The sequence below is a fragment of the Zootoca vivipara genome, chromosome 3 (assembly GCF_965207765.1).
Source record: "Zootoca vivipara chromosome 3, rZooViv2.hap1.1, whole genome shotgun sequence".
Lineage (NCBI taxonomy): Eukaryota > Metazoa > Chordata > Lepidosauria > Squamata > Lacertidae > Zootoca > Zootoca vivipara.
In genome coordinates, this window is record NC_142586.1 from 15,614,107 (window position 1) to 15,627,704 (window position 13,598).

Genomic DNA, 13,598 nt, shown 5'->3' on the forward strand with positions numbered 1-13,598 from the left:
TTGGTGCATAAACTTGGATTACTGTGATGTTAAAAGGTCTGCCTTGGATTCGTATCGAGATCATTCTGTCATTTTTGAGATTGCATCCCATTACAGCTTTTGCCACTCTTTTGTTGACTATGAGGGCCACTCCATTTCTTCTACAGGATTCTTGCCCACAGTAGTAGATATGATAGTCACCCGAACTGAATTCACCCATTCCCTTCCATTTTAGTTCACTGATGCCCAGGATGTCGATATTTATTCTTGTCATCTCATTTTTGACCACATCCAGCTTACCTCTATTCATGAATAGAGGTCTAAATGTAGGCTGTCCAAATATGGCATCTCCTGTTACAATGGGTTAGTTTGGAAAATAGCATCTGGAGAACTTGCCAACAACAGTCCTTGAGACATATACGGGTAACTTACATTTAAGGCTCTAAACCCCATCGTAGAAACTAATGTCTACAAATACCAGCATAGCCTTGCAACTGCTTTGATTTATTCACTGGGGAAATCACTTACATTACTTTTTAATTTTAATTTGGAAACTCGTTGAAAGGCTGTATTAGTAAACTCCTTTAATATAGAGCGATAGACCAATTCAGAAAGTTTCTTATTTCACAACCTTTTTTTAAACAAAGTTTTACAGTCATACCTTTGTATACGAATGCTGCGGGTTGCGTACAACATGGGTTACGAATGCGCCGAACCCGGAAGTAACGGAATGAGTTACTTCTGGGTTCAGCGGTTCGCGCATTCGCCATAGCTTCCAAGTCTCCCGTATTCCCCGGGAAACCCCGTTTTTCCAGCTGTTCCCAGCTGAAAAAAATGGATTTTTTTGTTTTTCCCCGGTTTATTCTGGCGCAGAGGCCATTTTGGAACTGGGCGGAGCATGCTCAAAAGTGACTTTTGATGCTGCTTTGCCCAGTTCCAAAATGGCTGCAGTGCGACTTCTGGCGCAGTGGTGATTTTGGAACTGGGCAGAGCAGCATCAAAAGTCACTTCTGAGCATGCTCTGCCCAGTTCCAAAATGGCGGCAGCGCTACTTCCGGTCTGCTACTTCCGGTCCGATCCCTTATTTCTCTGACAGGAACTTGGCAGGTATGGCATTCGCAGTAGCGTCGAATGACATCCTGTGCATGCGCAGAAGTGCTTAATTGCGATCCACACGTGTGCAGAAGCGCTGACGTGGGATGCGTACTGCTCTGGATGCAAACGGGGCTCCGAAATGGATCCTGTTCACATCCTGTCCTTTAAAAAGCCCACCCCATTGCCAAATAGCTAAGAAAGTTAATACAATTTTTTTTCACTTGACACAATTACAGGGGCAGATAATGGAATGATTTGCTTCCGTCTATGATCTTGCTCTTTATCAAAAAAAAGCTCTCCTGCAATTTTTGCAGTTTCTTCTACATTACAGTGGGGTGAGAACTTGGCTTTACACACACATGGGCTAGGATTATTTAATCTTAATAACTAACCCTGATTATTTGCCTCCTTCCTGCAATTACATGGACAGATTTCCTTGGTAACATATTCTGGCCTGGCGGAGCTCAAGTGGATCCATTATCTATCCCAGTCTCATTTCTCATTGCAGACATTTGTTACAATTTATTGCTTGTTAAATCTTAAAGCTGCATTTTTATCACTCTCTTATGAAAAATTTGCAACAATTTATTAATTACTATCATTCATACAAAATGAATCCAGAATTACTGCTGCTAGCTATTCAAATCGCATAACTCGATAACTCATAAATTTTAAACAGTCCCATTAAAAAATTATTGGTGAAAATATTGTGTGTGTGTGTGTGTCAGTATACATAATACGACAGAAGGATTTTAAATTCTCATTCATATATTTCTTTATATGAGATAAGGAAATGTACAGAATTATTATATATGAATATTTAATATAACTACCCATGCAACACTGAGAATGTTTAATATAAGCATCATTCATTTTAATTTATGTTGATCATTTTGCTTTCAGCAGTGGCAATGCTGCAAATGCACTCTTTCATCTAAAACTAGGATGAAATCTTCAGGTGTATTCATACTAATAATTAGGGAGCCACATTGAACCAAAACCTGGGGGGGGGGGGGCTGTATTTTATTCCCCCTAAGCTGGAACAGAATCTGAACTATTACTGTATCTGAAAGTCTCTGGCCCAGAACAGACCTGCCAAATGCTCCGTTTCCAATAAGATATATCCCACAATATGTAGTCATGACCAATGGTTTTAAAAGAGAATCAGAAAAATTCATGGAGGATAAGGCTATCGATGCCTGATCACAGTGACTATGCTCTTGTCAAAGGCAATATGCCTCTCATTGCCAGTTGCTGGGAACTGCAAGAGGGAGAAATGCTGTTGTGCTTTGGTCCTGCATGCAGACTTCCCATTGGCATCTGGCTGACTGCTATAAGAACAGGATCCTGGCCTAGATGCGCCTTTTCCCAGATCCAGTAAGGCTCTTCTTCTGTTCTTCCACCCTCCTGAACGTTGCTGTGTATGTTCTGGCTGAAGTCATATGCTTCCTCCAAGCTCTCCCTGGTGCCCCTTGAGTTCAGTACATTTGGAAAGAGGCAGTGAGGAGGGATCAGGGCAGAGGAGGGTTCAAAATGTATGAGTCGGTGATAGGGAAGCTTCCTGTTTCATATTCCCAGTGGATTCAATCAGGAATAATACAATCAGATTTAATTGTCAAGATCAGTCAGAACTGATCCAATTTTAATTCTGATTACTTTTGGATCTCTAGCAGATGCCTGGAAAATGAATCCAGTTCGATGGACCTTTTCGTTGGAACGGGGGAAACCTTCCATCATTAGTCACAAAATGTGAATGGTGTTTTGTAATTATATGTTGAGGGGTTTTTTTTAAAAAAAAATGGTTCGCAAAACAGAATACCTAGCATTCAGAGAGGAGCAACATGGTGCAACATCAGTGGCTCTTTCATGTAGGAAAAACAACCTCATGAGAAGCCGATTTGGAGCTAAAATGCAGCTGAGGGTGGCAGGGGTCAGCAACCTTTTCAGCAGGGGGCGGTCCACTGTCCCTCAAACCATGTGGTAGGCCGGACTATTTGGGGGGGGGAGGGGAATGAACGAATTCCTATGCCCCACAAATAACCCAGAAATGCATTTTAAATAAAAACACACATTCTACTCATGTAAAAAAAAAACCCCAGGCAGGCCACACAAATAACCCAGAGATGTGTTTTAAATAAAAGGATACATTCTACTCATGTATAAACACACTGATTCCCAGACCGTCCGCGGGCCACATTGAGAAGGCGATTGGGCCGCATCCGGCCCCTGGGCCTTAGGTTAGCCCTTCCTCCTGCCACTTTGCCAATGAAAATGTCCCCATTGTATCCCCCCCCATGAAAGTACCAGGTGTATGTTTGCAAGAATTAAATATATGCCTGGAACCCAGAAAGGAAGTTGTTTAAGGAAGATTTTGTTGTGGCAAAGTGGTCTGTAGGAACAGATTAAACATACTCCCTTTCTGCTGTCCCCACCCTGTTCCAAAGCTGTTTTTCCCTAAATGCAGTTGGGCTTGTGCTCCACCTGTTTGTCTGTAATGTGTAGCTCCACCTTCAGCCTTTTTTTCCACAAAGTGAATGAGCATAATGTTCTCTTGTGTCTCTCTTCCCACTGATGCCAGCAGTTTACACCCACAATTTACTGGCATAAAATCTAATGAGCAGACACCCCCAAACTGCGGCTCTCCAGATGTTTTGGCCTACAACTCCCATGATCCCTAGCTAAGAGGACCAGTGGTCAGGGATGATGGGAACTGTAGTCCAAAACATCTGGAGGGCCGAAGTTTGGGGATGCCTCCTAATGAGGAACAGAAGATATAATAGATGCTTTATATAGAGGGTTGCTATATTCTTCTGTTTCAGATGCCATTGTTGAAATCAAAAGGAAACATCCTGCCAAGGTCCAGAGATTCAAAAATACCTTGTTGTTGCATAATTTGTCTAATGCAGCTGGTATATTTTTGCACAATCCAATTCTCCTTTATCTAAAATTGATATTCAATCTGCAATTAAAGAGATGTCTCTAGTACTACATTCCAGTCCTGTTACATAGCTTAGGACTTACTCTTTGTTAAATTACAAGTACCCAGATATCTGAAAACACTGAAGAAATAGAAAATAATAGTTTAGATTGTTAAAATCCTTTATTTCACACTCAAATCTTAATTAGCTGTCTTATTTGGTGTTACCATTTTTTGCCATTGTGTTTTATTTTGGTTTTTGCTAATGTTTTATTTAAAAGATAAGTCAATCTACTGAAAAAGAGAGTTAGGTAATATGAACAATTGCAGGCTCAGTTTCAACGTAACGTGCTTATGTAAATAGGAAATTTCAATATCAACTTAGTGCAATAACTACTAAAATGCTTATAAAATTGCTTAATAACAAACATGTTTACTTTGAATCATCCATAACTCCAGAAAACATGTGAACATAGACACCATTAATCAACTGTTTATCATAATTCCCAGTGCTAACAGTTGGAAGTTACATAACATGCTCTAGCTTTGACCCAGTGTTGAGGAATCACTCAGTAAACTGATCTTAAACACAAAGCAATGTAAAGTAAGACTATTTAGCTCCTATGTTTCAATGAGAGAAACAACTTGATTGTTTTGGAACTGGGTTTGAAGTTATTGGTTCCCATCCAGTTAAAGTCACCTGTGCCTAATAGTACAGTCCTAATCATGTCTACTCAGAAGTAAGTCTCATTTAGTTTAATGCAGCTTACTTCTGAATAGACATTTATGGGATTGCACTGCCTCACTAAAAACAATGGAATAAGTTACTCATTCATAACTAACTATGGTTCCAATTGCCTTTAGAATTTGATCACAGATAATACAGTTGTTGACAGAACTAGGGTGGCATGGTGTGGCAGGGAAAAGACTATCTATTAAGTTTCTGAGATTGGCAGCAGCTGGGAAGGGGAATGGGGTTGCCCATTATGTGAATGTTAATTGTTAATAGGAAGCAATTCTCTTTATTTGTCATTGCCTTTGAATATTCATGAATTGTCAGCTTAGCCACATAAGCAACTAAATGTGTGATCCTTATACTAATGGCATGTGCAGTAAAACAATTTTATAGCACCCTGTTACCCCAAATTGAGATATTCTATTTGCCAGTATTTGGATTATAATAGCTCATGTAATGCCCAAAGGTGATCAGGCAACAATTTTTATGAGAATTCTTATAAAATGGGGAGAAACCCTCACTATGAATACACTGCTAAAATATTTGCCAGAATATGAAAAGTGGGAAAAGTGAATACAATCTTTTTCCTCCCATCCTCAACTCTGTGAAAGGTAGTAGTTCCAAACAACTACAGTATTAGGTTGTGCAGAGATTCTAATACGCAGTAGCCATGCATATAACCTAGTGTGGTGCATGGCTGATTAAGACACAAATTCTCTCAAGAATATATGAATATAATAAATAAGAAAGGCTATGGGTTCTTATCCAATGAAGTCACTACATTCTCACAAGGATGTTTGCTTATGCAACAAAGCTTCTTCCCCCTCTCCTCCTCCCATGTACCCCCAAAACCTGTTCTGGGGGTTCTCCAACCCTCCACATCAGATAATGCGGAGCTGTGGGGATAAAAGACAAAGTTATGTTGAGCAACAGGAAGTCCTTGTGTGAATGACATGACTTTAGATCATTATTGACCAGTGATAATCTATAATGCATTAAAGCTGATCTACATCATTAAAAATGGCTGATTATAATAAAATGCTATAAGCTGCTACATTTTGTTAGTGTAAGAAATGAGAATAGCTTAACCAAAGATAATGCATTTATCCAATGTATTTGCATCATATTAAATATGAAAGTTTGGAAATTTCACAGAATCCTTATATAAATAAATGCTGTAAAACTACATTATGAAGCACTCATATCTTAGTATATCATCGTACAGGACTTTTATTATTAAAACCTTTTAAACCAAAAATATTTATAACATATATAATGTACTAAAAACTGTAAATGGTTTTGGTTCAAAAAGTGCTTTTAAAAACATGGTATGTTGAACTATTTCAAATACGGATGAAGTTGCTTTGGCTTAGCTTTCTTTGATAATCCAACTCTTAAAGGACCACGGCATGTTTTAAGAGGCTGTACTCTTACAATTCCATCCAATAAAAAATCTCCTGTATAAAAAGATATGAAACTGCATCATGAAAACTGAAAACACTTTGTATGTGTATCCCTGTCTCACCATAGTTTCTCATTATAAAAGTTTGAAGTTTTTCTTAGTCCAAGCCAAATCAAGGCTGCAGAATTGTGAATACCACCACAACAATAAATTTTTAAAAATTCCTTCCAGTAGCACCTTAGAGACCAACTAAGTTTGTCATTGGTATGAGCTTTCGTGTGCATGCATACTTCTTCAGATACAATAAATGTACATTTTGGTGTGCATCATGGGCATCTATTGTATAGTATCCAAGAGAAATAATACAATCTTCTTCTGAAATCTGTACTTTCAGCAAGTCCTATTTTGATTGGTTGCACTAAGAAATCTCCTAGCCTAGTGCAGCTAAGAGGGCTCACTGTCAGTGCCAATCAACCAATTGATGCTGTCAGAGAGACCTGCTTTCTCTGTTTGCCGATGCAGTTTGAATCCAAACCATGGCTGCAAAAGGGTTCGCTGAAATCGCCAATCAGGGAACTGAATCTGGGCAGAGGAGCCCTCAGGCAGGGCTGCCCAATTATGAATAATGCTGATTACTTGATTATGTAGGGTAATTTTTCTCCTGAAAAGTTTGTACTTTGGTTCATATTGTAATAAATATCTAATGGAGGAGCAAATACAGTTGACTGAAATGTAGCAAAATAGAGAAGACATAAACTATTTTTATATTCACTCCATATATTTCGTACCTTTTTTGCCATTTCAGTGAGCAAAATATGCTTCATTTTCTGCTATTGAATGCAAACAAGACGAATAATCCCATATTGAAAAATGTCTACTTGCTGTGATTTACATTGAAAAATAAATATAAGGTAACAACGTTTCTATGGTAAATAACTAAAATCAGAATAATTTACCTCTTTCATTTCTTAAACCGTAGCTTTTTTCTTCCATAAATGTATGAGGCACAAATGCTGGGCTCCAAGTGAAAGGCTGTTTACAAGGAGAATCGCCAGGTTCTTAAATGGAAAAAATAAACTCATAATTAGTATTATATTTATTTTTTAAAAGTTGAACTGGTGTTTTGCTCTAGAAAATGCACACTGCACATTACCCAGCAAACTATGATGCCCTGCAAGATAACTTTTTGATGCCTTTAACTGGTTATCAAGACCAGAAACAGCACATTGAACCCTGAACCAGTCCACTCCTGATGCCTACACTTCGTTCCCCTATATTTACCATAAGGACTACTGAATTACTCCCAAGTAAGTGGGGATGGGAATGCAACCTTAGTGTCATTCTGTGACACTGTTGAAATTTTAAATGGTGTCCTTCAGCCACCTGACACTGCTGGTAGCTGTCACTTCTGCCAGGTAAGTTGGCTTGGACAAATAGAGAATGGGTCCCACCAGAGCCCCTCAAGCCTGAAACCAGCCCTACTAGTTACCTTGAAAATGTAATCTGTATTAGCACATTCAGAAAGTTCTGACACATCCTTTTCGTCTTTTCCTCTTGATTCACATGCAACAGAAGGCCAATTCAACTACAGTGGTGCCTCGACTTACGAATTTAATCCGTTCCGAAGGCACCTTCGTAAGTCAAAAAATTCGTAAGTCGAAAAACGCCATTGGAAACATGATTTCCCATAGGAATGCATTGGAAATGGAAAAATTCACCGCAGTATTTTCTGGATGTCAAGACATTCGTAAGCACGCGGCCATTACCCCCATTTGTAAGTTGGAAAATTTGGTTGTCGAGTCGTTCGTAAGTCGAGGTACCACTGTATGTGATCATACTGCATAATAATATAGTTACCTTGAGAGGGTGCATAGAACATTTCTTCATCTGTTACACTCGAAGGACAATGGTCATGTGGTACTTCTTGCTCTCCAGGACTTTTTATCACTGTGTTCTTAAATAAACTTTGTTCATTCTTAGTTGGCTTCATCCCAGTTGTATGCTTTACAACAGTACTGTTCCCAGTACTACCAGTAGTGGTAAAGGTCACATTCACCTTATTTTCAAAAATATTTCTGGAGTCTTCATCTAGTATGCTGTCAGAATGATTAAATACAAGGGGATCTTTCTCAAAAAAATTTCTTTTTCCACATTCCCACATTTCTTTTTCCACATTTTCCTTACTGATTTCATTAAACATGAAAAGTTCTTTCAGTACCAGATCAAATTGATTTTTCAGTTCAAACTCGTGCCTGCTTTTAATTTCAGACGATAAATGCTTTTCTATGGCATCTTCAAAATGGCCTTGTTTCATTGTGCATGAAGTCATTGTTAATTTGTCTTTAGAACTAGCACTTTCCCCACATCCATAATTGAAACATAGCATAGTTATATTCTGAGGTTGATTTCTTTTGCTTATATAACTCTGTTCAAAAGTTGAATTTTCTTTCTTATCCACTTCTTTGGCATTTTGTTTCACAGACGCTAGCTCTGGATTATGCGTGCTGTTTAAGAAAATACTTTTCTGAAGCAATAAATTCAGATTTTCTCCTTTTTTAACTATAGGATGTTTCAAGGTCTTAGGGATTCTAGAACTACAAACAGGGTAGTATGGTAAAACACTATTATTATTTTCAAATATAAAGCCACTTGGTTTTCTTCTTTTTCCATGCCGGGAAATCTTGTAACGCTGAGCTTTGACGCTCACTGGCCTATTTTGATCTATACAAAGATCATAAGAAACAGTTGAAGTAAAATACTGGTCACCATTATATTTAAGTACATTTCCAGAATTAAGGCCATTAATAGGGAAGTGCATGTTGTTGTCTTCACATGTGTGCCTTTGACTATTGTTGTTTATATCTTTGGGATACTGAGACTTTTTACTTTTGCTTTTCTGTTCCAAAAAAGGATTGCAAATTGTATATAACTGAGGGAGAACACAATTATAAGTCAATGTATCACAGCCACTGCAAGTTATTCTTCTATCAGGAACAAAATATCCTTTGCTATATTTTTTTTTATTTTCAACATTAAAGATCACATTTCCTATAAATGAAATTTCCTCTGAATCAGTACTGAGGCAAATTTGTTTATATGTGTCAAACGGATACAAATTGACTTTCATTTCAGTAGAACCACAGTCTTCACAATTACCATTCCTTGTTTTGTTCATCATTGATCTGCTACAAGTTCTTATTCTGGGACATAAATTGCTTTTGCTTGCTTGTGCTTTGCTATGTGCTCTTAGAATAAAATGAGAAGCTTTAAATTTTTTAACAGGAAAAGCATTGTTTTCATTGAAGAATTCTCCAGTTCTCTTTTGTATATTTGGTTCCATTGTACTCACCATTGGAAGATTTGATTGTTGAATACTGCACTTCCCAAATTTGAGTGGAGCTGAAGTCAAATAGTTAAACAGTCTGAAGTTTGCTGTCAGGTTGTGCACTGTAGGACTACACAACCTTTCCCCCCATAAAGTAGAGCTGTGAAAATAATTCTCTGGAAAAATGTGTTTGTTAGAAATTATAAGTTGCCTTGCCATTTGTTCTTTTTCATTACCAACTACTGAAAAGCTACCATCTTCTATAGTATATCTGGAAAATTCGAAGTGTTCCATGGTACTGGTGCCATTGGACATTTCCCTTTGTTGGGTATTGAGCAGAAAAAAATGGCTGAATATTGAGGCATTCTTTTTAACTGCAGTGCTGCAATCATGTAAAAATAACTCAAAAGCAGCACATTTTACTAATTTGGTATTTACAACTCCACAGCTTCTTGAATAAGATATATACATGTGCTTATATACTTTGTTCCTTCTTAGGTTATTCTTTGCCAAGGGATTTGTTTGCTTTGTGCGGAATAAAATATTTTCATCCTCACCCACAACATGTTTATATTCATATAAGAACGATCCAATGTTCGATTTTCTTCCTTTCATGAAATTGCCAGCTAGCAAACATAGCAGTGGGGTTTTGCCACTGATTCTTCCACCATCTGCAACTGGTTTGGGAATATGGTTTTGTTCTCCATGTACATGATGACAACCTGTGCCATTTTCATTAGTTTGAAATGCTGGCACATCTGTAAGTAAATATTCTATTCTTACAACAATGTTTTCTGCCAAGATGTCATAAGAAAGTATATTTACTGATGGTAACTCAGTCTTCTTTGAAATGTTGCCACTATCTATTGATTTTTCTTTTTCTTTAGCAAAAATGGTCCAGGGTTTTGAATTATAATTTTCATTAAATTCAGAACCAGAATCTTTTAAATTGCTACAGTAATCATTTTCAAGTGCCCATTTTTCTATGAATGGTATATTTCCTAACAATCTGGAATGCAAATTGGCATTCATACAAAGTCTAAAATATAGATACTGTCTTAAGTTGTTTTTTGTGCTGTTTTTCTCTTGCAATTCCAAATTGTTTTGACTGAAATCCGAAGATCCTTCAGGAAAACCTAGATGCATGTTTGGTGATTTCTTATCTGCATAGCATAAACTTTTTAGCAACTGCCTCTGCTCATTTGAGCTCACTTGACTATCTGTTTTCAGTTTCTTTGGCCAGGGTTCTTCCATCTCTTCTGATATGGATAGAAGTGCTTGTAAACTTGAACTTTCCATGTTCAGCTCTGAGTAATAAAACTTGATGAGACCTGTTCTGAAATTTAAACCAACTTATAATTAAAATTATGCAAACTATTTGTGTATTATAAGCATTAGCAACATACATTTAACAAAATGCATTTTGAATAACATGGTGCTCTCTTATTCATGTTTATCATTTTTTCCATATGAGACAATAGCAATGACATCATTTTCATTTGATCTATAGTTACCATAGGAGTATGTTAAAAGATGAAAAAATAATTACAGAGCTTTTAAAGAAAAGTACTAAACATAGTTACTTGGAATAAGAGGCCATACATTTAAAGTAAACTTATTTCCCCATAAATTTGCTTAGGATCACAGCACTAGGTGTGATTCATTTCTTTTTTTGAAAAAAGGAGTGATCAGTATTTCAGTATTTCTGTTTACTTTATTATTCTGCTTATTTCAATGACCAGTATTTCAGTAGTTCTGTTTACTTTTTTACATTTTAAGAACAGTAGTTCTGGTGCTTTTTTTCAGGGGGTAACAAAGGGTATGCAGTAACAGCAAATTTTTTTATGTTAAAAAGTGTGACACTTACTGTAACAACTTCATGGTGAGTACTGGCACCTATTTTTCTAGGGAAAAAGCCCCGAGTGGTTCCACCACTACTCATGAAAATCTTGTTAATTTAAATTTGGAGTGAGGGATATCCCAGAGTACTCTCTAATGTGGATAAAGCCATAGTTTGGGCAATAAACAGAGGACACAGCTGCAAATAAAACATCTTAAATGTGTTGTAAAGTGCAATATACAAATGTGACACTAGATGGCGACAGTGAGCTACACAAAATTCAATGTGTTTTTAAAGCATTTTCACGGCTTGTGTGTGTGTGTGTGGATTCCACCAGAGAAGGCAACACATAGTTCCCATATTGCAATAAAAATGGAAGAGAGTCTTCCCATTACTGGTCGGTATAACTACTACAGTAACATGGAGTGGGCTAGAACTGCATACCACATGTAAATGGTAGCTAATAGCTCTTGGTCAATGTGGGTTGAGAACATCACCAGCATACAATGGGCACTGTTAACCACTTTCCGAAAGCAGCCCCAAGTATATTTGCTTAATTCAAATGGGCCCTCTGGCTGACAGCGCTTTTAGCCATTCCCTGCATACTCTCCATCATGTGTCCCTACTTATGTAAACTCAAAGAGTGCTTCTTCCCAGGCTAATCTAACCCACATTTTGAGCCTAACAGAATGTCTCTGTTTCAGATACCTTCGGAAAGTCTTGTTTCAGATACTTCCTCTATCAGAGGTGCAGTTCTCAGCAATGGGACTTTTTAGCTGGCTTTGGAACATCCTAGAGTAGCTTTTGTGGCACTCATGTTGAAATCCTTTCAGTGGCATGTACAGATGTTTTTTCTACACACAATCATTTTAATCTGCTGCAAGCTTATTGATTGTTTTATTTAGTTCTAAACAGATGAAGAGCAGTATAAAAAATGTTTTAAATACGTAACCTTTCACACAAATCAAGAGTTCAGGAATGACGGTGCTAATTGCAAACTTCCGATCCTTCCTCTCTGCAGTTTTGTTTTGCTTTTAAAAAAAGAGACATTAAAAACATTTAATTACATTGACTGAGGCCTGCATTCTACAATGAAATGAAATGTTCTTGTACTGTAATAACTTCAAGCAAGACATATTAAAACCACACTGGGCTGGATTCAGGGCGAGTGTGTTGCACTTAGTTCCTGTTCAATTCAATCAGGCAAGTTAGCAGCGACTAATTTTTCACATCGATTGCACATAGGCGCAACTGATTTGAAGCACAATCTTATTGTGTGTTTAGGTCTACTGCCTCAATCCTGACCTAGCTCATTGGTTATAAATGAAATTAATTAATTAATTAATTAATTAAGCATTAATATTCAGATAGCATTTTAAGAAGCGGTTTCTGTGAAATTATTTGACCCTGATTTCTGGTTCTTCTGATAACATTTTAAAAGTAAACTGCTTCTCTGAAAAACCAGGGTGTCCTGGTTTTTACTTTTTGAAATAGGGCAACCCTAGAACATCCACATTGTTATGTTACTGTGCTGAGGTAAAAAAAATAAGAGAGAAAGGAACAAGGAGGAAGGAATTCCCCTATGGGGCATTCGTTGTAACACTTTCACTGTTCTCTGGGCTCCGCAGATTCTTGTTGTTACCAAATGCTACTTGTTGCATAGGGTGGCCATATTTCAGTAAAACTCCTGACACCTGCTAAGTTATTGAGCTTTTTATTTTATTTTTTAGGAAGGCCGCAAAACATCTGGGTTTCCCCTGACATTATGGCGGTTTGGCAAAATTCCCCCCCCCACGCCATTTTTACACCGAAAACCAGGACATGTCAGGAATTTTCCTGAGGTATGGCAAGCCTCTTGTTTCAGGACCTGGGACAATTTAAACCAGCTGCCTCCACAGCCAGCTCCTTCACCGCCTCAGAGCTGAGAAATTCAGCTTCACCATGTACTACTTCTATGAGGGCAATGGTGCAGCCTCTGAAGCAAGAAGGACAGACCATGAATGAAACTCAATCCCCCTCAAAAAACCCCAAACCCAGTGTACAGATTGTGAGGAGGAACCTGCAAAAAACAACCTTTTCAGGCATCATAGCAATTTATTGTGATCACTTCTTGGCAGATGAGGCGAAGAGACTTGGAGCATGATCCCCCCCCCTTTCTAATTGTGATAGTTCTTGAGTAATACAAAAAATAAATAAATTCCTGAGTAATATAAATGTACCATGAAGATGTCTCCTACCCCACACACATATTAGTTTGTGAACTAATCTTCCCCCCCCCATGTAATATGATTCCTTTTGCATATT

The 13,598-nt window shown here is 37.7% G+C and overlaps 1 protein-coding gene across 1 annotated transcript; it reads right to left on the minus strand.

The window, feature by feature from the left end:
- Window positions 1-4,164: 4,164 nt before the first annotated feature.
- RAD51AP2 (RAD51 associated protein 2) lies at window positions 4,165-10,745 on the minus strand. Its single transcript, XM_088667196.1, has 3 exons — window positions 7,987-10,745; window positions 7,086-7,187; window positions 4,165-6,184 (listed from the first exon to the last, which is right to left on the minus strand). Exons 1-3 carry the CDS (start codon window positions 10,706-10,708, stop codon window positions 6,066-6,068), a joined length of 2,943 nt encoding a protein of 980 aa, XP_088523322.1. The 5' UTR covers window positions 10,709-10,745; the 3' UTR covers window positions 4,165-6,065.
- Between the last annotated feature and the right edge of the window lie 2,853 nt (window positions 10,746-13,598).

Coding starts and splice junctions, on each gene's coding strand:
- RAD51AP2 (XM_088667196.1), bottom strand. CDS start 10,708: ATGGAAGAACCCTGGCCAAAGAAACTGAAAACAGATAGTCAAGTGAGC. Junction 7,188..7,986: donor GTTCTATGCACCCTCTCAAG/GTAACTATATTA, acceptor TTTCCATTTAAG/AACCTGGCGATTCTCCTTGT. Junction 6,185..7,085: donor CGGTTTAAGAAATGAAAGAG/GTAAATTATTCT, acceptor CTTTTTATACAG/GAGATTTTTTATTGGATGGA.